The sequence below is a fragment of the Branchiostoma floridae genome, chromosome 6 (genome assembly GCF_000003815.2).
Source record: "Branchiostoma floridae strain S238N-H82 chromosome 6, Bfl_VNyyK, whole genome shotgun sequence".
Taxonomy (NCBI): Eukaryota; Metazoa; Chordata; class Leptocardii; order Amphioxiformes; family Branchiostomatidae; genus Branchiostoma; species Branchiostoma floridae.
Window position 1 is genome coordinate 16,536,684 of NC_049984.1, and position 24,733 is coordinate 16,561,416.

At 42.7% G+C, this 24,733-nt stretch overlaps 1 protein-coding gene across 1 annotated transcript in view; it reads right to left on the bottom strand.

Moving 5' to 3' along the window:
- Window positions 1–526: 526 nt before the first annotated feature.
- LOC118418146 overlaps window positions 527–24,733 on the bottom strand; it is a 44,111-nt gene continuing 19,904 nt past the window's right edge. Inside the window, exons 18-30 of the mRNA XM_035823981.1 lie at window positions 24,495–24,587; window positions 23,776–23,925; window positions 19,929–20,134; window positions 19,221–19,386; window positions 15,715–16,017; window positions 12,464–12,522; window positions 11,938–11,969; window positions 11,045–11,403; window positions 9,995–10,114; window positions 7,072–7,383; window positions 6,480–6,788; window positions 5,566–5,880; window positions 527–2,780 (exon numbers count right to left, since the gene is read on the bottom strand). Of these exons, the coding sequence (XP_035679874.1) occupies window positions 5,567–5,880; window positions 6,480–6,788; window positions 7,072–7,383; window positions 9,995–10,114; window positions 11,045–11,403; window positions 11,938–11,969; window positions 12,464–12,522; window positions 15,715–16,017; window positions 19,221–19,386; window positions 19,929–20,134; window positions 23,776–23,925; window positions 24,495–24,587 (2,423 nt within the window). The 3' untranslated portion in view covers window positions 527–2,780; window position 5,566. The remainder of the gene's footprint in view (window positions 2,781–5,565; window positions 5,881–6,479; window positions 6,789–7,071; window positions 7,384–9,994; window positions 10,115–11,044; window positions 11,404–11,937; window positions 11,970–12,463; window positions 12,523–15,714; window positions 16,018–19,220; window positions 19,387–19,928; window positions 20,135–23,775; window positions 23,926–24,494; window positions 24,588–24,733) is intronic.

The following is a 24,733-nucleotide window of genomic DNA, read 5'->3' on the forward strand; positions in this document are numbered from 1 at the left end:
TCATTCTATGTTCATGTGTGGTCTATTGTGCACACTATTACACTGGGATCATGCTTGAATGCAGAGACAATTTTCAAAGTGACACTAAAAATGACGTCCCACTTCAAAGACATGTCACATCATTTTCCATGTTCTTTAATATCCTTCAATTTCACCAGAATGTGATTGACAAGCAAGTCATCGTCTCCATTTTCTGTCCAGAAATCTCTATGCGGGACACGACACACATTAGCAGACAATGAAGTCAGTATCCATAATTATGTTACTTTCAAAATTGTTTCTGTTCAAGAAGAAAGAAGCTGACACACGTTTTGGAACGGCAACTGCAAATTTATTCAGCTACACCTGTATATGAGAGGAATAGATACGAGATGCAACAATATAACGCTGCTAGAAATAATAATAAATCGTTCAAGGTTCTAAAATGAAATAAAATACTCAGATACTATTGAGTCAGTCATGATCAACAGTTACGTCACTAAATTGGCCAAAATCTGTCAAAGGGTTTGCTTATTACTGCTTACTGTTTGTTCCATAGTGTAGTTATTGACTGTATACAAGGTCTGGCACGGGCATAGTAAGTGATTTTATAGTAGTTTTCGGGGTTGTATATATCCTGCTAAGATGCCGATAGATTGTTTAGTGAAATACATTTATTGTACGTTTACGCCCAAGATTACAAGATAAGTACAGGTCATGGTGATAAAGCATAAGTACAATTACATTGATATAAGAATGTACTGCATTTGTTATTGTTATTGTTATGTGTATGTTTATTGTTATGTTTGAAATTGGTTGATATTGTTGCTTTAGACATCGGAATATCTGTAATGCCAAGTTGTAAGTTGGCTTCTACGAAAATAAGTAACTTAAAATAACAATTTTAAAGTAAACATGTTTAAAACATCCGTAATCCTTATCAGGTGTAAACTACGAGCTTCTCAACTATAAAACTACACAATGTTTCGTCTGCTTTTAATGTAAGAATTTCAAAGCATTTATCGTTTTATTCACTTTTCGTCTAACACCAAATTAATATGTAAGTTGAAGAACTAAATGTCGAACTAAACGTTGACGTAGCTATGATTATTGTTGTTTTAGCATGTCTATAATGCTTACTATTGTTAGCTATGACGTCAGGATATCTATACTGATGGCTATGAAGATCTATGATGTCAGGATGTTTATGCTCTTGCTTGACTAGTTATGACTTCATGACGTGTAGATATGGTTGAAAAGCAGGTATGCCTGAGAGCTACAAATAGGCAACACGGTGACGAGCTGTCGGACAATTGTCGTCATGGAGTAACCATGCCGCCGACTAGTTATTAAAATTGAGATAATATTCATGACAAATGTCGTGTAATTGTCTCGTAAATAAGAATTGAAAGATTAAGTTACGCCCTGGTTAATGAGATTCTGCCGGGGCTTACGCTAAAACACAATGCTGGGCCTGCCACGTCACTGAAGTTTCAATGTTTATCTTCGCCAACAAGGTAATTATGTTTCTGTAGTGTTTCTGGTCGTACCTCAAATTGTGAAGATACTTGGTTTTTCTTGACCTAGCCTATCAAACCGATTCTATTATTTTGCTTTTGCTAGCAGCTTTTTTAACTATCCAGTTCATGATATTTTTGTCTCCTGTACGTCTAATTACTTATAGTGCTTTTAATAATTTTGCATGCTTACGGTTTTCTCACACATTTAACATTTCAGAGCCCAACATTGTATTGCAGTTGCCGTGATGCCCATCGAAGTTAATGCATTTTCTTCCGTTCATAGTCTGTTCAATTGAGATCAGTGAAAGATAGCCGAGATATCATTGGAATACACTGAAGAACATTGTAAGATCATTCGAAGACCTTGAAATGAAAGGATTATTGATATCATTTAAAGATTTTTGAGACATCATCTGCCATTTTTTTCGTTAGCTCGAGATCAGGATATGGTCGTCCTGTGACCTGTAAGTAAAAGGTCACACAGGTCATGTGACACAGCAGAGCTCTGATAGAACCCCCCCCCCCCTGCCTATTGTCATCCAATAAATGAAATAGTTTGTTCTCAAATCTAATAAAGTTGTTCGTTGGTTTCTGTACGGGGGTGTGGGGCGTATCATATCTTTGGCCAAGTTTTCTTGTCACTGTTATCTATATGATGATTTCCCTTTATTGTTATTGTAGTGAATTTGCTTATAGTGTAGAAGACGAAAGAAAGAAGAAATGGTGCACTAAATTCTATAGGCTTATTATATATCGTGTAACTTACACTATATTGCATCATATTTCATATTTACTCCATTTCCAAGTAACGACTGTTGAGTTGAGATTTTGGTTGGGATATGTTGTGTGTTAACAAAGGTGGTGTGCTGTCTTTAGTTCCTGTTCCTTATACCCCTGTCACATTTGGCAAAAATCGATTGGACGACGATTCTGCGGCAATCGCTCGAGCCTCGCTTATAATAATAACGTTATTGCACAACAAGTGTACACGGTACAAAGTATGGCTTATATGTGACTGGGACGTTTGTCAGGTGAAAGATACCGCAACCGTCTGTCGACATATGGCCGATGCTCCATCGATACGCCCGAAGATCGTGGATAATGTGACAGGGGTATCAATGAGTACACTGGATATATTTGGGATGCACAGAACCAGAACTGGCAACCTGGAAATGGAACAGATTATAAAACACGACGAAAAGGAAGTGGGGACGGCTCGTTCGCGAGGTCCTCAGTGTTTCAGCAAGTGAACTCCAGTCAGTGGGAGCGGTGGTCGTCCGGCTGGAGAGAAAAACAGACAATGAACATGTTACTATGGCAACGGCAACAAGAAAAGGCAAATGATCGATGTAAAGACTTTATGGGCATGTAATTATAAAGATTGATTTGAATTGATTACAAATTTTCACCTAATGGCATGTAAAATGAAAGAGGCGGACAATGATGTAGAACAGTATACCGTGTCTACTCAAGGAGCTTTTATAAAAAAAAAGCTCCTTGGTCTACTCTGATCGAAGAACTACACTCTAATCCTTCGCCTTCCACTGTCTCAGAAAACCCAAGTTAGACTTTTTTTGTAATGCGTGCGCCAACATTGATGCAGGAAGGTGCTGATGAGAGACTCAGAGGCACGATGCAACTCGATTCAAAGGGAGCTTTATTCACACACATGTGAAGTACAATCACGCCATGATGGAAGAGAGCGACCACGTGACCCTTAACACTGACGTCACTCAATAGTGACGTCATCACATAGTGGCGTGATTTATCTTCTTTTCCATTTCTTCTTCTTTCTGCCTTAAGATTCTGATTGAAACAGAATAAAATCTGACAATATTGTCTATTTTTAGTGTAGTGATAAATCTGCAGAGCGGACATGAACTATAATAGTATTATCCATGAAATACCCCTCCCCCTGTTACAGAAATAGAAAATTTAGAACCGGTGAAGAGAAAGTAACATGACAATGTATGTGAAGGAAATTGTTGACTGATGAGGTAAGGTTTGTAGAACATAATGTAACAAATAACATTTAACATCAGATTGTGAATACATTACGTCTGAATATTGAGACAGTTGAATGGCATAAAATGTCAATGTTACCATAGAATTACCGCGTCTAAATTAACGTAACATGGGGAATGATATACAAATATAGCAATAATCAAAAAGGTTACTGATAGGATATGGATCAGAGTTCTGTTTGGCTTGTGAGTTGTCCCAGTTCAGTGTAGGGCGACGCGATCTTGGTGTTTAGCGCTCTTCTTGGCAGACGAAAAGTCAGTGTTCGCTGGTCGAGATGTTCCTACAGGCAGCTACAGTTCCGTGGGTTGATGCTCCTCTTAGTAGATCACAGGTTACAGTTACGGGCAAAGTTCCGGTAGCAAAGTCCATGGGCGGTCTCGGTCGATGTCGGGTGAACCAGGAAAACATGGCGGATGTTGTTGTTGATGGACGCCGCAAACACTCGGTCGGGGGAACGGAAAAATAAGGATTGCCGGATAAATAAGCCGAGGCTACTCCCTACAACTTCTATGAGTCCTCTGGGGGTTGTTCAGCGAAGCTCCCTGCAACTTCTATTGAAACCTCTGTGGGTCTACAGCGAAGCTCTTTGCAACTTCTATTGAAACCTCTGTGGGTCTACAGCGAAGCTGCAACTTCTATTGAAACCTCTGTGGGTCTACAGCGAAGCTGATGCAGGGATTAGGTGTAGACGGCACGGCGTAAATTCCGACCGGGGTCTCCGCGAAGGAGGTGAAACGCCAGAACCCCTCCTACACAAGTGAGAAAGTCCGCCATTGTTGTAGCTACATCCTTTTGGTTACGATTGGCCCGTTCCCTCTATTGCGACTCCTCCAGGCACAAAGTTCGGGTTTCGACATGGGTATCGTTTCCCAGCCGCTGCCACCACGCCAACATTGATGCAGGAAGGTGCTGATGAGAGACTCAGAGGCACGATGCAACTCGATTCAAAGGGAGCTTTATTCACACACATGTGAAGTACAATCACGCCATGATGGAAGAGAGCGACCACGTGACCCTTAACACTGACGTCACTCAATAGTGACGCAATCACATAGTGGCGGTGGGTTCTGTGACGTTAAGTGGGGAGTAGTTTTCATTTTGTCTGTAACGCAGAGATATTTCGATGGTATTAGCATGTTTCCTGACTTTTAGTCTCGGCATGCGTCATTCTAAATTTCTATCTTTGATAAAACTGGGGGAGCCAGATGATGTACTTTACTACACTTTCGTTTTTGCTCAGTAACAATAAGGTATTGTACGATATCTACCAAGGGAGAGCTGGTGCAGGGGGGCTTTGTGGAAGGCCATCTAAAAATGATTTAGGGGGACGGCCACGAAAAAAAAATTGGGGGTTAGAAAAAGGGCCATGGATTTTTTTTACGAATCAATTATGCTATCCTAGGTTCCGACAGTGTTCCAAAAAATATTCTTCTCATAAATCCCTATCCAACACCCACAGATAACGTCTTGAGATCAGCTGAATATCATCAATATAAGCAATGACGGCATTAACCAGGTATCCATTCTGTTCGTGCCTTATTGACTATGTAGCTTGCTTATGCTCTCTATAGGGCAAATGTACTGAGCTCTCTGATGCCTAGTTATCTTGGTACCCATCAGTAGTTTCACGCGGGAGCAGTTTCACACAATAGGAGATTGATAACTCGGTGTAAAACTGTCATGTATATTTTCTTAATCCGATTGCTGTCTAATTTTAAATGTTGTAAATGTATTAATGTTTTAAAGTTGATTCTGTGACTGATGACGTATTTCATGTGTATATACATGCAAAGTCATCCAGGAATAAAGCTGAATCTGAATCTGAATCTAAAACTCTTACCGCTTGAAAATCCTACCGAGTGCCAACGGTTACCCATGCGGCAGGGAGCTACATCTGCCCCGTAGTTATGTACGCCAAGCCACAAACAGACTGGAAACGACGGCATTAGCAGTATACATGACTTTGCGCCATGGTGGAGGAATTGATACTAACTAACCGGAACATTCGGTTGCAGAAATTTTAAATCTTTGTACTCATCACCTTAACTGCAGACCACTCCGGCGTCCTCGCTGTGCTGACAGTTATGTGAGCCCCACACGATGCGGCCGCAGTCAACGAGCCTTGCCTCCGAACCCCCGCAGGCCACCTCGTCCAGCCAGATCCGGTCGGACCCTTCCCCAAAACTTGCTGATCCTCGGGCCTCGGCAGCGCCCCCGTACCCCAGCTGACGGCACACAACATTGGCGTCGTCGATGCCAAAGTTGTCGTCACAGACGGTACCCCATTCTCCGTTATGGTAAACTTCAACCCTGCCTTCGTTGGCCGTGCTTCCGCCCACAAGTCGGATTTGTCCGTCTGTAAAGACAACGCGACATGTCAAGTTAAATCCTCAAATCTATCATTTTTTCTGCAACAGTAAGACACAAAAAGCGAGTAGTACTTGGGATTCGAACCCGAGCCCGCCAGCTCGTTCACGAACCTCACGCACTAACAGCTATGCTAAAAGGTCCAGATCAGTTAGGCTGGTCAGTTGGTGGTGCTTGAACCCAACTGTTGCAACAATACATGCAACTGCCTTCAGAGATCAGGCAATGGCACTATGTACTGAAGTAGACATAGGAGTCACATTCAAATCATTGTCTGTCCACAATTGCAAAATTTTCAATAGGCAGTCGTGTACAGTCCTACAAGCTTGTTATTTTGCACATCACGCGCATCAAACATATCATAATCAAACTATTTTTTGATATGGTAATTTCACACAACGATTCAGCCATCGTGCTGCGACTGTAGTGATACTGATTTCTCAATAACGCTTTACTAAAAAAAAGGAAGATGTCTGATAGACATTGAAACGTAAGCAGGTGAGAAACAGTACTGGTTGTGAAAATAAAACGCCAATATTCTATGTTCTTCCAACCTGATTTTTTTTTTTTTTTCGAAACTAGACTCACCGTTAGAGCAGACCACGCCGGCGTCCTCGCTGTGCTGACAGTTATGTGTGCCCCACCCGTTGTGGCCACAGTCACCGATGTTTGTCTCGGAACCCCCGCAGACCACGTCGTCCAGCCAGATCCGGTCGGACCCTTCCCCAAAGCCTGCTGATCCTCGGGCCTCGGTAGCGCTTCCGTACCCCAGCTGACGGCACACAACATTGGCGTCGTCGATGCCAAAGCTGTCGTCACAGACGGTACCCCATTGACCGTTATGGAAGACTTCAACCCTGCCTTCGTAGGCCGTACTTCCCGCAACAAGTCGTACAGCTGGAAAAAAAATGACAAATCATTATATCCTTTAGCAAGTGGGTGCCATCTTGGATGTAGAATGTACATTTAGTATAACCAAGAAACAGTAACCTATATATGTTTGGGAGTGTCACGGCACTAGTGTTCGTTAGCATCTTCACATAAAACGGGTCCTCTAGGTTCCACTTTTAGTGTTAACGTTATAATCATCAAGCAGTAAACAGCATTACAAATATTCTAGAATTCTCTGTGTTTTAATACAGCATGGTATCGCGCGATAAAGTACAGCACTGCACTGTACCTGTAGTCCCGAGAGCATAGACGTCATTTGCATTGGGTCCACCTTCGCCGTCACTGGCGCAATCAGTGCTTGTCCCGTACTGGTCGAACGTAGTGTGTGAGTCGACTCGTCCCACACACATGCCTCCATTCTGAAGGCCGAACACGCTGAAGCTTCGAGACCGCGCGACCTGGTAACACTTCTCCAGGGCATCATGGCGGGTGCTGTAATCACCGTCGAGACGTGAATCTGACCCCTCGAGTGATTGCATGGCTTGATACACAAGCCACAGGCCGCCTGATGCAACAAAGCACCCAAAGTGCGTGTACTTGACTAGGGAAGAACAACAAAACAAAGTTAGTACTGGCGTCAAGGTGGGCAGTATCAGGTCTCTTTGCTATTAAATTCTGTAGCTGCTTGCTGGAACTGTATGCACGGGAATAAGCCTGTAGAGCACTCTTGGTAAATAAAAGTTCATCTGTTTTCAGTGTTACAATTTCTTCAGACTTCTTGCCAACAACAACAGCCAACAGCAAAAAGTCTTGATTGACAAACACTTGGGGGGTGGGGGGGGTGGAATTATTGCAGACTGATAAGTTATGTTGGTTGTGGTTTCTTTTTAGTCCCTATATAGCTATTTACTAGTTCAGTTCCCATTACTAGTATTTTCGGAGTAAATGCAGGGCTCGAAATACCACCTGCATATGCAGGTTAGTGCAGGTAAAATTGGAGCTATGCAGGTATTTATGATGTCTACCTGCGCCTAACATGCACTTGTCCATGTACTGGGTTTAGATATACATTCACTACGATGTAGGTGTATATGGATCTTTATATGTTGCATTGACTGTTACCACCTATGATTTACCATAAGGCCATGTTGATTTGATTATATGGATGACATCCTCCGGGAACTCTGAAAACTGATGCGAGCGAGCGAATAAAAAAAAAGTTTGGCAAAAAAAAAGTTGCCTTCAGTATGAAATCAAAGTGGCCACACGGTGGTCACGTTGCTAGGGTATTATCCGCGTTGTCAGGCCAGAGTGCTCCGCCCACAAACCGGCCCGCGCGAGCCGTGGCGGTGTGAAAAAAACAACACAAATTTCATCCAATATAAAGCATGATATGATTATCACATCAGGAAAAAAATATATGCACACGAAAATTACATTAGTTCGCCTTAAAAATATCTCAATTATTTGGGATGACGATGTGCAAAACGCTTCAAATCGCCCGCTGTTCCATGTGCGTATTGGAGGTCGTTTTGGGTCACTGAACTTTGAACTTTGAATTTAATGCTCTATTTTACGCACCTGGCAAAGCTTTGACCTATGCTTTAGACTTTAGGACCTCTAAGAATATTTCACCTTATGCAGTTTTAAGTGTCTACGACATTTTAGCTAATTTTGTCACATTTTCACTACGTTTTGTCCCAAAGTTCCACAGCGATAGAAGAGAATCGATTGATTTTTCTCCAAGATGGCGGCGATAGTTTTTTCTTCACGATGAAGTTTTTTTGGTCAGCTTAAGTGTAAACTATCGGTAGATATGGCTCAAAATACGAATCGTACGTTTTGTTCAGATTTTCACGTGGAAGAATAGCTATGCTCTAGACTTATAATTAGGTTGTCGGCGAACATCAGAGCGGTTTGTTCTCGCCTCCGTACGTTCTTACAATAACAACTTACCTGGGACGGCAGTGATATGGAAATGAGCTGGCGTGGCCCCATTGTTGTCGTCCCGGGCGCGAAATTTGAGAGAGAATCGGCTGTAGCAAATTATTTGTACAGTTTGTTGTGTCTGCAAGATTTAAGCTACCAATAATTCTACAAGATCTTTAGTGCACTTTCGCAGCTACACTTTCTCCCATAGTTAAGATTATTCTAGAAATTTTGAACGAGGTCCCAAATAGTAAAATGGCGTCTTTTGTAAACAAAAGACAAAACCGGTTTCAGCCGGTTCCGCTGTCAGGTAACAACACTACATATCTGACCCCCTACTTCACAAAAGTTTGAAGGTTGAACATAGGACTAAACACACATAGTATGGTATACCAACAGTTAGGTGTAGGGACCAGTACATCATACGGGTGCAAAACATTTTTTTTTCTTCTTGGACCAATCCGAAAAAAAAACAGACCTGAAAAAAAAACAGGAACAGGTTTCGCCAATTACAAAATGGACACACTATGTCGGCAGCCATTTGGGGTCTAATCGGGGGACCAAGAAGACAACAAGAGCGAAGTCAAGTAGAGTTTATAGTCAATTGCACCAAGTTTCTACAGTCAAGGGTAAGGAGACAGTTAGCCTTTATCACATGGATTTTAAAATGCGGTGGGAGTCCAATAATCCACCAAACAGATTCCTTTGTAGCAAAATTGACCAATTACCATTGTTTTGGGTATTGCCAATTCTCAAGATTCCACAGACAATCAGGTCCAGGTTCATGTCCGGACCAGGAAATGATCCTCTGGACCTGAATTTTCTGTACTGGTACCTCCCCCAACCAACAATAGATTTTTTTCTGTCCTTTCACATCTTATTCTTTGACTTTAGATTCATTTTGGCATTCTATGGCATTAGTTATCTGTTTTCTGATACTTTTTTTTCAATCTACGGAATATTTGTGCTCATTTCACAGCTGCTTTGCACAATTCATTGTGTGGTCAAAAACTTTTTTTTTTTTGGAAATGGCCGAAAATTGGTGCGAGCGCGGATGTCATCCATATAATCAAATCAACGTGGCCTAAGGTATAAAAGAAGAAAAGCAATGGTTCATGAACAATTTTAGCATGATCCATATTTCCTAAATTCAGAGTGGTGCAGGTAAAATTTGTCTGGTACAGGTAATTTTCAATATTACCTGTACCAGTGCAGGTATGCAGAAAAAGGATTTCGAGCCCTGACATGTATAGATCGCAGCCAGGAACGCAAATTTTACTTACTAGTCTCACAGTTCACGCCCTCAAATCTGGCAGGACAGGAACAGTCATAGCGGCCAGTCCCATCAGCCTGTACACAGTCCCCGCCATTCTGACACGGGTTCGACGCACATTCGTTGACATCTGACGATTTAAGAATAACATTCAAGTTGTGATTAGCGGCGTCTGTGGGATACGAATGGGTGGGGGGTTTGGTAGACTGATAGCCAGCCCAGGTAGACAGATACCTACTGGCTCCCTGGATTCGAACCCGGTCCCGCCAGTTCACAAACCCTACACCATAACCGTCAGACCAAAACGTCATAACCGCTAGGTTATAAAACGTCCGTACCAGTTGGACTGGCCAGTTGGTGGCGCTTGAACCCCACTGTTACAATACCACCCCCCCCACCCCCCACCCTCCTGTATTTTTGACGACGCCTCGGTGGCGACACCTAATACTATAGTATGCGTCCGTTTGTCAGGAATTCCTAGAATTGGATAGGCATCTCAAGAATCTTTAATCCGCGCGTGCGTAGATGCATTATGCTAGTCTGCATTCTTCCGTTCCCCGAAGGGAATTTCCAGCAGCCAATTGTCTGGGAGGGTGAAAGTGACACTCCAGCCAGTGGAAGATTAGTAGAGAACATCTGGATTTGACAGCTCGTTAGCAACCAGAGGTTAGAGGTGACATAGTAATCTATCAACCCTTGGCAGTTTGTACCACTGACATCGGCATGGTGGGGAGACTGTGTTTGTTGTTGAATGTGATATCAAGGACAATCGCCGCACACAGGAGACCTTTTTTTGTCATTGACAGTGCCCTACAAATCATGTTAAACATCCTTTATAAATACAGTCAGGCAATAGGATAAAAGGCGAATTCTAAAACACACCAACAACAGCAAATGTACAATTTGATACATATAAATCATATCAATACATTTGATACATATAAACTCCGTCGCCATCTTCAGAAAAAAATGTTTATGTAGCGGATTTGCGCCCATAAAAGTTGCGTATTGATACGGTATATAAAATGGTACAGCAAAATTGCAGCAGTTTTACACTTACCGGTGCAACTCGTTGCGCCTGCACTGCTAGTCAGTCCAGTGCCGCAGACCAGGCAGCTGGTAGAACCGCTGTTGGAACTGTACTGTCCCGCTGGACAGGCCGAGCAGGACGCGGCCCCGCTGGAGCTGTACCTTCCTGCCGGGCAGTCCTGGCAGCTGGCAGCCCCTGTGTTGGGGTTGAACTGTCCTGCTGCGCAGGGCTGGCAACTGGTTGCTCCACTCTCTGTGTTGAACCGTCCGGCCGGACATGGCTGGCAGGTTGCGGAACCGTCCGTAGCGCTGAACTCGCCAACGGCACACGCATCACACGCCCGTCCCGTCCGCCCTGCTCTGGGTCCCCGAAGGGCAAATCTCCTCCAACTAGGTTTGAATACATCCAAGAAATTGCATAATATATAGATGAGAACTCGAATATTGGAGTTAGCTTTTTCTCAACTAGTAAGCCTTACCTGCTCAGTACGTTTCGATACCTAAAAGACATCTTAGTCAGAGCTTCTAACTGAAGTGCTGCTTCTCAATGCCATATGTAGTCCATGTCCGAGAACACAATCCCAAGCGTGGCTAAGTTTGTGTCCCCCTCGTTCCGGTTCCTCCCTTGGGTTGACAAACTTCGCCATGTTTGGTATTGTGTTCCCTCGAGCAACAGCGCCACCTACATCGGCTACACATAGCGGTGAGAAGCAGCACTTCGATTAGAGCTACGAGGGAGATGTCTTATAGGCATTGAAGCCTAAGCGGTTGAGACTCGATGTTTGTGAAAATGGAAACTCCATTATCCTAAGTTCTATCATGAAATCATTTTCAGTAGACTACAGTTAGAATTCGTTTATAAACATCAACACCCATGAGTGCCTCTAGTAGCCCTCTACCCTGCATTGGGTAGGTGAAATTAACCTCAAATAAGGCATGGCAAATTTACCCCCTTCCTGCATTAGAACGCAGCAATACATGTTTAAAAAAAAAATCTTAAAAATCAACCGCTTGCGTGATGCCAATTAAAATCCTCAATAATCTATGGTACGTTGACTGCCATACTATTGTGTTTTTAGGTTCAAATATCTGTCAAATAACGAGCTAGATATCATCAAAAAATGGACTGAAACATTACTGTTAGCAGTAGGCAGGGCATACAGTTGTATATATACCTTTTTCCTATGTTAATTTTAGTGTATGTCAAAATCATGTTGTATGTACTATGATTTATGTATGCATATGTATGTGCCCAGGGGCACCTGAAAAGTAGGCAGTAGCCTAAGAGTGTTTTTCCCTGTAATGGATGAAAATGAATGAATCAATCAATCAATCAAAGTTGGCGATACAGTCGACAAACGCCCCGTTCTGACGACGCGGACGGCCCGGCGTAAATCAGTTTTCCACTCAAAGCAAAACAGTCAAAGGTAACTCCTGCCAGACCACTTACCTCGTCCCCATTCACACATTTGTAACCAGGTTGACATGGCTCGCAAGTAAGCGTGTTGCCTGAAAAAAAACGAAAGGTGAGTGAGTGGGTGAGTATGTAAGTGAGCGAGTGAGTATCTGTGTGTGTGTGTGCGTGAGTGTGTCTATGTGAGAGTGGGGGGATGAATGAGTGAGTAAATGACAGTGAATGATTGAGTGACTGACTGATTGAGTGCGTGAGTGAGTGAGTGCGTAAGTGAGTGAGTGCGTAAGTGAGTGGGTGAGTGAGGGAGTTAGTGAGTGCGTGCGTGACTGCGTGAGTAACTGCGTGAGTGAGTGAGTGAGTGAGTGAGTGAATGAGTGAGTGAGTGAGTGAGTGAGTGAGTGAGTGAGTGAGTGAGTGAGTGAAAAAATTAATAATTGAGTGAGTGATTCAATGTGTGGGAGTGTATATTGCAATCTGTGCGAGAGTTAGTGAGCAGCGCGCACGACGTATATGTCAGACCGCGTCTCAACGCACATCGCTCGCACGGTTGCGCAAGGTGTAACCGTGCATTGAGCGGTTTCGTGCATCGTTCGTTGCGCAAGTAGTACGTGAGTTGTACGTACGATGTCTGTGCGATTGCCACGTTACCGTATGCAAACCGTACTTGCACGTGCTGTGTAAGTACGGTTTCCTTATACCCCTGTCTATGGCATTATTTCCGTGTCAAAATATCGTATCTAAAAGCGTACCTTAAAATAGCGAAAATAGGTCTACCATATACGTATTTTCCGGTCAAAACGACATCGCTGTACGTATACGACATCGTCTCGGAATAAAAATATTATAAAACATTATACGCAGCAAAATTCACTTTGCTAAGATATCGTTGTAAGACGTACTTTAAATTATCGTCATCAGCCTAGGCATACGATCGCAATTCAGACGATGTTTTTTCATAGAGTATTGTTCTTGAATGTACATACAATGTCTTAATCTTTTCTGATAACAAAGCGATCTTTTGCATGTTCCAGTAATGCACCTATAGCTAGTATGTTTCTGTAGTCGACACAAGTCGGACAGTCACAGTGAGCTGCAGTGTTGCCGCACCAGTTTCCCGAGGAGCAGCATGGGAAAACACCTGCCGGGTCACATTCAGCAGGGCTACCGTCTGCAGCAGGATAGCCCTGACCACAACGCAGGTCATCACGCTATACATGGCAAGAAATTGGACATTGTGAAACATGGGGCATTTCCAAACCTAACAGAAGACCTAACGTAGAATGATATTGCACCCAAGGCAATTCACCGATTTTTGCAACACAATCCACCTTACATGCCAATCAGGTACTTGAATTTCATGTTGTCTGGGCTGGGACAGTATACACATTTTCCATCAACCCTTCGTCCAAAACCCTCCACAGCCTAACAAGGGACACACGCCATGCTGACACAAGAGGGACACCGAGTCTCAAGCAAACCTTACATAACGGCATTAGCACGGGTGGTCCTTCTTAACAAGACACAAGACACACGCAACCAAGTTTTTCCACCTTACGTTACGAGCTGCGATTTTTTCGTCAACCCTTACGTTACGGAAGCCTGTCCGCTATCTCGAGCTGCGATGTTTTAGTCAACCCTTACGTTACGGAAGCCTGTCCGCTATATCTAGCTGCGATTTTTTTGTCAACCCTTACGTTACAGAAGCCTGTCCGCTATCTCGAGCTGCGATTTTTTAGTCAACCCTTACGTTTTTTTTAAATTTATTTATTTCTTCCTCAAACGTACATAGGCAGGGAAATACACACATGGTATACCCTGAATTGCGTAGGTTTGTTACAAAGAAACTAATACGTGCAGAATGTCAACAAACAAAAATACATAATATATTAACAAACACTAAGCATAGATCCTAACTCAAAGCGGTAATGCTAGGAAATAGAGTCATTATAAAGTCTGACTGCAGTGTGGAGGAACGTTACGGAAGCCTGTTCGCTATCTCGAGCTGCGATTTTTTAGTCAACCCTTACGTTACGGAAGCCTGTCCGCTATCTCGAGCTGTGATTTTTTAGTCAACCCTTACGTTACGGAAGCCAGTTCAAGCCAGTTGCGTGTCCGCTATCTTGAGCTGCGATCTTTTCGTCAAACGTTACGGAAGTGGTCCTGTGTGGCCCGTTGACGGAAGTGGTCAATTATACGCAAAATCCAAACACGCAGGGCCCCAACGAATATCGAAACAGTCTATATAATATTGCATCATTTCCGTGTCAAAATGTCGTATTGAAAAAGGTACCTTAAAGAGGCGAAAATAGACATAAATACGTCTACGATGCTTTGAACAAAACGTCGTTTCGGTGGGCTTGAAGGGGCCTTTTGAACGATGCCCATACGTCCCATTTGCACAGCTTCACAATTTCCGTGTCAAAATAACGTTTTGGACAAGGGTACCGTAAACAAGCGAAAATACTTGTACGATGTTGCGACAGGGACGTAACCATATCGTATCGGTGGGGAGTGGTGATAGAGTCAATTCCGAGACACCATGAGGGTTTTTAGACAATAATTGTAATAAGTTGGAATTATTTTGAATAAAAGAATATCTAAGCCCCAATAACTATAATTTTTTCAAAAATATCAATATGGAATTTTGAATCTATTTGAATTCCTTTTAATACTTTGGAAACATTTTCAAAGAGATCACACAAAAATCTCTTTATTTACAATAATTTTCAAACATCTGCAGGATTCTTTCACTTTTAGAAATATTTACAAAAAATGGTAAACCTTGCTAAATGGTAGAATTAATTCATTGCCCCATGAAAGTTAGCCCCTTTTGTCTGCCTGGTATATTTTTAGATTTCACTGATGGGCACTGGTGGGCCTTTGTGGTAGGCCATTGGCATGACATCCAGACGTACTTTGCAAGGATGTGTGAATTGCTTTCTTCCTAGCCCACTGACCCAATATTACAAAAAATGGTAGAAAATGGTAAATAAAGGCAAAATGCTGTTACCATTGTTTACAAACTGTTAGAAGTATTCTGTTCCACATTGTGAATATTTCAAAGGTTTTACAGACCAGAAAAAAATATTTAGAAAGTTCAAATAGCATTAGAAATATTTCAAAAGTATAAAATCTCCTGGACATATAATTGAAAACAATTGAAACCATTTGTAAATTATGACAATGGCAACCCTCGCGGTGACTCGGAATCGACTCTAGCGTGCTACGATCTTCTGCAATATCGCATATCATGCCATATACCCGTACACCATTTACTAGAGTCTAACCTGAAATCTTGTATACTTCATTTCCACGAGGCCCGCCCTCGCCGTCCGATGCGCAGGTTGTGGAAGGACCGTACCTGTCGTACGTGTTGAGCCCATCAGCAGACCCAGCACACCAACCGCCATTTTGTAGAGCAAACACCGGAAAGCCACGAGAAAGTGCTACCTGGTAACACTTCTCTATGGGGTTTTCTCGTGACTCGTAGTCTCCGTCCAGGCGTGGATCTGTCCCCTCGAGTGTCGGAATGGCGCGGTCATCTGTGTCCCTCCAGCAACCCAGGCTGATGTACTCACGGCTTTCGCTTCCTGTTTGAGAGAGTAACGTTAAAAGCCAAGTGGATTTTTCTACTCTTGTTCTTCTTTCAGGGGGTCGGTGTATTGGTGGTTTTGGTCCAAATACCGTGTTATGATTTTATGTATATTAATATGAATTTAATCACACATTTAAAACGAAGTGCGTTGCACCCAAGTGGTCGTTCTAATTTCTACTCCCTACGATGCACGTAATGTCCTACCGTTCCTGTCGTCTATACTTCTAACAATTTGCGATGTGCCGCTAACGCTTTGCGCTATACGCTATCATTAAAATATCACAAAGGTATCTGGGACAATGTCACACACGTTCTTACGATAAACGCTTTCATATACATATCTGGTAGACGTCTTTAAGTTTCTTTAAGTTAACGCACGTTTTGTGATACGATATTCAGACATAGAATGTACAGGCAAGAATGATACCGGATTGAAAAAAACATCGTCTGAATTGCGAGATCATACCTGATGACGATAATTTAAGGTACATCTTTTATCAGAAAATACATATATCGTAGACGTATTTACGCAATTTTAAGGTACCTTTTTCTCTGCCTCAATTTTTCCCACAGATTTTGATGAAGTTCTATTTATGGCCCTTTATCTATTCTTTTGATTGTCCCTTGAGAACGTTTACCCTTCCACTTGTCATCTTTAAAAGACCTTCCCCTACACCAAGAAATAGCAGAATAATAACCGCACACGTGACGAGTGGCACTTGCCGGCGTCCTTCTTTGGGCAACTTATAAGACATGTGACAGAGAGTTGTCAATCACGTCGCCCTGTCATGTGCTAGACTTTGACTTTGACTTTGTTTGAATCGCAACAGGTACAATGTGCTAAACGTGTTATGTCATTGTTTTATCCGCACTCCAAATCATCTTCCGCCGCCTTTTCCAAGTGGGGCACAACCATGTTTGGAATGGGGGAGGGAAGTCTCGATTTCAAGTGACACGTACGCAGTACCTAATGGTCCGCCAGGCGTCGCTTATGGTAACGTTTATTTGATCAAGTGGGACATAACCATGTTTGGAATGGGGGGTGGAAAGGTGACGATGCTTTGATTTCAAGTGACACGTACCCAGTACCTGATGGTAACGTTGACTTGATCAAGTGGGGCATAACCATGTTGGAGTGAGAAGGGGGTGTACGTACCGTATGATGTGTAACATTACAGCATACATATTTGGTTCAATGTTGCTATGATGTGCGATATTGCAGGAAATCGTAGCACGCTATCGTTCGATATCGTAACGTCCCTGTTGAAACATCGTACACGTATTTTCGCTTGTTTAAGGTACCCTTTTCCAGAACGTTATTTTGACTCGAAAATTGTAAAGCTGTGCAAAGGGGACGTATGGGCATCGTTCAAAAGGCCCCTTTAGGCCTAACAAAACGACGTTTTGTTCAAAGCAGCGTAGACGTATTTACGTCTATTTTCGCTTCTTTAAGGTACCTTTTTCAGTACGAAATTTTTACACGGAAATGATGCCATATATGGCAATATATTTGTTTCAAAAATACGGGAACTATATACGTGACGTTTTTCCTAAATTGACGTCACATCGGACGTTAAATACGTAACGTCCGACCTATTACGAACACGTCACACGAAAGCGCGGCATGCGTTACTTCATTGCATCGATAACTTAGTTAACGATCAATGACTACAGATTGAACAGGACGTTACTTATCCACGTCCCACTTTTTAATCACGTCACGTGTGACATAATATCAAGCAGCGACGCGTTTTGCTGAGTATAATGGAGTCTATTGATATTTTTGTTCCGAGACGATATCGTTTTAATCGAAAATTACGTATACCGTAGACTTATTTACGCTAGTTTAAGGTACGTTTTAAATATGATATTTTGACACGGAAATGATGCCATAAAAGGCATGATAAAATGACACGTCTATCGTAGCGCGCGAGCTGGCCCATTTGGTTGCAGCGCGGTAAAGTATGGTCACACCCCCGTCCGGACAATGGGAACGACCATTTAAATGAAGCCTTTCGTGCAAAGTATCATCACACCCCCGTCCTGCAATGGGAACTACCAAATACGTCAGCAGAACGTTTTATCATTAGCACAGTGACACGCGGTAAGACATGCCAGGCGGATTTTATAACAGAATTAAGTCAAATCCAAACCAATATTACAGAAAAATTATTCACCAGTAGCTGATAATGTTACAATGACTGCAATAATGTCTTGACAAAAGATTTAAGGAATGTCTGTTCATGAGAAATTCTTTTAAGTCGCGCTGACAGCATGATCCTGTCAACAATGCAAATTTCCCCACAGTTTACATGATCATCATGTCAACAATGCAAATAGCCAATCCCAAAGATGGCTACAAAGATCATGCTATTGAAGTATCGTAAATGGACAAACTGTCGTGATGCTGCTACGAATACTCTACAGAAATATCGTAAGTTGGGCAAACTGTCGTGATTCTGCTTAGGTACACGCTACTAAGACAGTAAGTCGGGCAAACTGTCGTGATACTGTAAAGAAACAAGCTGTAACTGAGAAAGAGAAGAATGTTGAAAGATATATATCATGCTAAATAAAGACCGAATTTGCATAATTAATGAGAAAATGCTATGATGCCATTGTGGTAAATGATGGGAACTTCTTACTTGTAGCATTTGGAAGTTATGTAAAGGTGAACATAATTGAACATTGATTATACATATTAGGTCCTCATTTGCATAAATTATCAGAAATTGCGATGAACGCCTTCTTTCATATAGATGGGGACATGACCATGTAATATAATTTATGCAAATGAGAACCGTATTTGCATAATTAATGACAATTAATACAGCAGTTGTAAAAGATAGAATCATTTGGTGAAGATATGGGGTCGTGGAACTCTAGTTATATGATTTGCAAGGATAATGTCTATACACTACCTCAGTAACCCTCAAATAGTCTTCTACACTCATTCACTCATTCACTCACTCACTCACTCACTGACTCACTCACTCACTCTCTCTCTCTCTCCCTCTTTCTCTCTCTCTCTCTCTCACACACACACATGTACACACACACACACACACACACACACACACACAGTCACACACATGTATACATGTAAACATACATACATACATACACACAAACGCTACATATTCTCGCTTGGCGAGGGTAATTTTCTACAAGGAGGCTTCGGGAGCGTAGCAAATGTACCTATTTGACAGACGAAGGGCTTTTGAAAATCGCAGTTAGTGTCGTCCCATTTGAAGCCTTCAGCCTGCCAGAGTTGCACACATTGCTGTACACCGCTGGGCTCTCCTGGTGCCCAGTTGGTGAAGCCACTGTTAACCGCTGTTCCATCAGACCATGTCCACCCTCCCTATACAATGAAAAGGCATGCAGTTGGCAGAAAACATATCAAAGCGTATCTTTTGGTTAAAACTATTATTAAAAGAAACTCATTTACGTCAAGCGGCTTTCATCAGATGAAAACTGATGACTGCTCCTTGTTTCTGTCGATACAAAAGTGAAGATAGAGAAAAATTCCGCAAATGCCAGTGATGATTAGGTATATTTTTCCACTTTCCTAATTTTTTTTCTGACATAGAGAAGCCCCTTTTTTGCATGCGCCGAATTGAAATTGTGGCCGCTATTTGTCTGTATGCTGTCACCCTGCCTGTAAGCCGCACGTCCTGTCTATCTATGTTGGAAGAAAGTTTGTATTGTACTATAGAATGTATATTAAGTCTTTGGGTAGAATGACATCAATGAAATACATGAAGAACAAAAATTTAGCCAGATGCAAGGTCATATAAAAACAAGGAACAAAAGATGGCGAACAAAAATGACGGAAAAAAATTGAAAAATGATAGATAGGGGAGCAAACAGACAAAATACATTATTATCAGGCGTGACACTCACTGTCATTTGCCGAAGTCCAATCCAGTAATTTGGACCAGCATTAACCTCCGCAATCATAGCGACAAGGAAGTCCTGCAGATCCTGTGACTTCACAACGGCAAGACGGCCTCCATCTGCGGCACAGGTCTGGGCAGCAGCGTCGTACGTCATGCTCACCGCAACAACCTTGTACCAGGTTCCACTTCGCTCTGTGTACCCTGGAAACGCTGTTGCGGCACAAACGTATTAAGAGCCTCACATGTCAAAAAAGGTGTTAAACAAAATCGCTAACCGTACATGTTCATCGAAACAAGGAAGTCGTACGTATATAGAAGATAGTCAATGTGATACCATGAAGCGTGACGTGTTAGTCAAAAATGACGACTACTTTATGTCATTTGTGACGTGAATGAAACGGAAACGTCACTATTTTGCGCGGACATTTTTAACCCTATCTCTCCACCCGGGTTAAAATCTAGTTTGCGAGGATTTGGAGTTTTCAACAGGGTCATTTAGGCGGTAGCTTATGTCACACGTTAAGGAACATGTGACGTGTTTTGGTATATCTGACGTGACGTGTAAAAGACGTCACGTACTTTGTGTAACACGTGGCGTAAATTAAACACGGATCTGTTAAAACACGTCACGCACATTCTACAAAGACACCAGTCATCAGTCATTAAATCTTTAACTAAGTTATTGATAAAGAGACGTCACATATCTTGCACGTAGCCTGTGACGTGTTTGGAATAGGTTGGACGTCACGTAATTTACGTTCCATGTGACGTGAATTTAGGTAAAACGTCACGTATATAGCTCCCGTATTTTTTAAACAAATATATTGCCATATACCATATATATAAAGACACGAACATATGAAAAAATGGAGCGTTTAATACCAGTCCTATAATCTTTTAAGGAGACACAGCCAGGTGTGATTCTTTTAGTTCATGTTTACCAGAATCGTTGGAGAATGCCCCACTGAGCATCATGCACGCCTTGCTTGGCACGTGTTGAGCAAATGTGCTTCCAAGTGTAAACTCGAAGGTCGCACTACACATTTTACCAGAGAAACATTTTTTCGAAATGTTTTAGATTATGCTATATGTAATATTTTTACGAGAGCTTTGCTTAACAGATGCTCGGTGACAGCTTGTGTACTGATGACTGCTAAATTCTCCCCCAGTAGCCGGATTTTTCCAGCTGTGGGCTCGCCGGCCTCACGTTTCTTCCCCTTCACAGCGTTCTTTAGAGGAAAATTGGACATGTAAGCTCCCAAAGTTCTGCACAACATTTTGAATGTCGAAATATTAGTTCTCCTTCTGATGGCCAAAAATCACTACCTAACAAATGAAGTCGATTTTGGTGATCATTTTCAAAATCGTCAACCTCACACACGAAACAGCACCAAACTGTGTGCAACGCAGACGTGATAACGCCAGAGGGGACGTCACTTTATACAGCTTGGAACGCCGTGGTAGCCACACAGGACCACTTCCGTAACGTTTGACGAAAAGATCGCAGCTCGAGATAGCGGACACGCAACTGGCTTGAACTGGCTTCCGTAACGTAAGGGTTGACAAAAAAATCGCAGCTCGAGATAGCGGACAGGCTTCCGTAACGTAAGGGTTGACAAAAAAATCGCAGCTCGAGATAGCGGACAGGCTTCCGTAACGTAAGGGTTGACAAAAAAATCGCAGCTCGAGATAGCGGACAGGCTTCCGTAACGTAAGGGTTGACAAAAAATCGCAGCTCGAGATAGCGGACAGGCTTCCGTAACGTAAGGATTGACTAAAAAAATCGCAGCTCGAGATAGCGGACAGGCTTCCGTAACGTAAGGGTTGACTAAAACATCGCAGCTCGAGATAGCGGACAGGCTTCCGTAACGTAAGGGTTGACGAAAACATCGCAGCTCGAGATAGCAGACAGGCTTCCGTAACGTAAGGGTTGACTAAAAAAATCGCAGCTCGAGATAGCGGACAGGCTTCCGTAACGTAAGGGTTGACGAAAACATCGCAGCTCGAGATAGCGGACCACAGCAGGACCTGGACTTAATGGTCCTTAATTGACCACTTCCGTAATGTAAGGTTTGACGAAAACATCGCAGCTCGATATAGCGGGCAAGCAACGGGCCATGAACGACACCGAGCAACCTGTTAGTCCTCTGTACTGAAATTCCCAAGGGAGACATGAATGAACCCCCGGTGTACATTTTACTCGTAGCCACTGAAGGCAGACTGTTATGAAAACTACAATGATGTATTTAAATCGATAACCCGTTGGTTTGTAAGCTTATTTGTAAGTTTTTTAAATGCCCCATGTTTCAGAATGTCCAATATTTTGCCACTACTGTGCTGATGGACTCCTTATAATTCGTTCTGGCATGTATATTCTATTTATAAATATCGTATCACGAAACGTGCGTAATTATGTCTACAGTCATGTACACGCCAGAACGATACCGTATGAAAATTCATCGTCTGAATTGCGATATCGTATATGTAAAACGATATCGTTTTAACCGGAAAATACGTATATCGTAGATGTATTTTCGCTATTCTAAGGTGCGTTTTTAGATACGATATTTTGACACGGAAATGATGCCATACCCTGTCACATTTGGCAAAAATCGATCGGGCGAAGATTCTGCGGCAATCGCCCGAGCCTTGCTTATAAAAATAACTTTATTGCACAACAATTGTACAAGGTACAAATTATGGTTTATATGTGGCAGGGACAGTTTTCAGGTGAAAAATAGCCGAAACCCTCTGTCGATCTTGAATATGGCCGATCGATCTTCCATCGATACGCCCGAAGATCGTGGATAATGGACAGGGGTATTACTCACTCGCTGGTTGTACGGGGCACGCGCGTCGACCGTACTGGCTCGTACGGGTGGGGGGTGGTGGGGCGCAGCCCGATGACAAAGTTTTGCCTGCACTCCTGGTCACTCTAACCGACAGTGCCCGACACCCATGGCTCAGAGAACTAATCCCCAACGGCGTCTTACGCCATTTATTGTACTAATACCCCCTTCACAATAGGCGCGATTCGATCGGAAGACTAGTTTACGAACTCTGAATGACATTTTCGTGAGTAAGACGTACGGTGTTCTCACGATCATCTTGCGATTTTTACGGATCGCCGGCAGTTTTCAGGAGTCTTACGACGGTCGCGGTGCAGCGAAACATGTTCTTAACATATGCGACTAGTCGAAGGAAATCTCCAAAATCGCACAGCTCGTTACCGAGTCGCAGATTGTGCGTACAAATCGTGTGTACCTTGCAAGGGTATCGGTCAATAGTCTTGCGTCAATCCAACGATTGAAGACCGATAGGCGAGCAAAGACATAGTTATTAATCATCGAGCGCAAATCGGATGGCGAACGCCCGTCAGTTGGGCAACGTTCGGGCGACGTTCGCCCGACTTCCGTTTGTTTACAAATATTGAGTTTCTGGGAATGTGAGGGTAATTCTAACATTGTGGCCCCTGTGGCAGTATGAAGGCTGGCTTTGTGACACACTTTCTTTTCTTGCGTCATTTCTATTATGCCCGCGCATCCATTCATTGGTTAAAAAGATTCCGACAACAAAATAAGCAACATTTATTGATCTCTTGCCTTTTTTGAGGAACGTTTTGTGTTACCTTGTCCGCGTGCAAGAGGTCATGGGAGGTTTATTATCATAGATTTATTCACCGTCGATCTCACGAGCCTCGCGTATATGTGAGGGGGGCAGTTTTGAGGCGAAAAATACGCAAGACCATCTTAAGATCTTAAAATCAGCCGACCTTCCTGCGATCGCGAAGAACGTCCGAAGATCGTATATAATGTGAAGGGGGTATATCATAACCACTAAGCTCCACTCACCACTAGGAACGGCTTTCTGTCCAGGAGTACATCCGTCCAAGCAGCTTCCATCTGCTGCCGTGTAGACACACGCCGTGCACTGTTCCGCCGCGGGCCCCGTACACACCGCCTGGCCGGCTCCACTCACGTCGGTACAAAGACTACTGCATCCTGCACCACAAACAGGTTAGTTATACCACAAAATAAGCAAATTTTTGTCACTCTGACCTGAATGGAAAATAGTAATAAGTACTAATACAGGACAAAGGTTTAAAATTTGGCAACTAAGCGGAGTGTGAAATCTGTAAAATGCTACGGCCGGCGTCAGATTTCCTACCCAGGGCCGGATCATTCATTCATTCATTCATTCAAAAACAGAGTATTTGGGGGTATCAAGTATGTAATAATGCACCTTGAAACCACCGTCTGTTGACTTGGTATCCCTAAAAATCTTGTTTACAAAAACAATGGATATAGATTACCCCGTGGATAAAGGTGAACTAGCGTTAATGTAATTATCTGCAAGAGCTGGCATTGCCCATCTTCTACAGTCCCGGTATAGTGCCGACAATGATTTTGTTTAAAACCATTTTGTGATTTGGAGCTGATTGTGTTGCAACTGTGTTTGAGCCAATCAACCAATTGCAATCTATGGAGAGTTAACAATTGTTGAGATTATTGCATTGTACAGTGAAGTTCTTAAAGAATTAAAGAAAGAGTTAAAGTAAATCAGAACATACTCCTGCACACTCCGCTATCGTCAAAGTGGGTGAGAGGACAGTCAGTTACACACGTCACTATGCCGCCAGCGTCTTCCGCCATCCTCTTTATACCTAGATACACAACAAGTGTAACATCACAGTATAACCATATCTTAGTGAAACATAACCATACTTTCCGACGTAACATCACCATATAAATGTATACTTTAGAGCAATACTACACCTTTCAGAGTAATGTAGCCATATGTTTCAGTGTA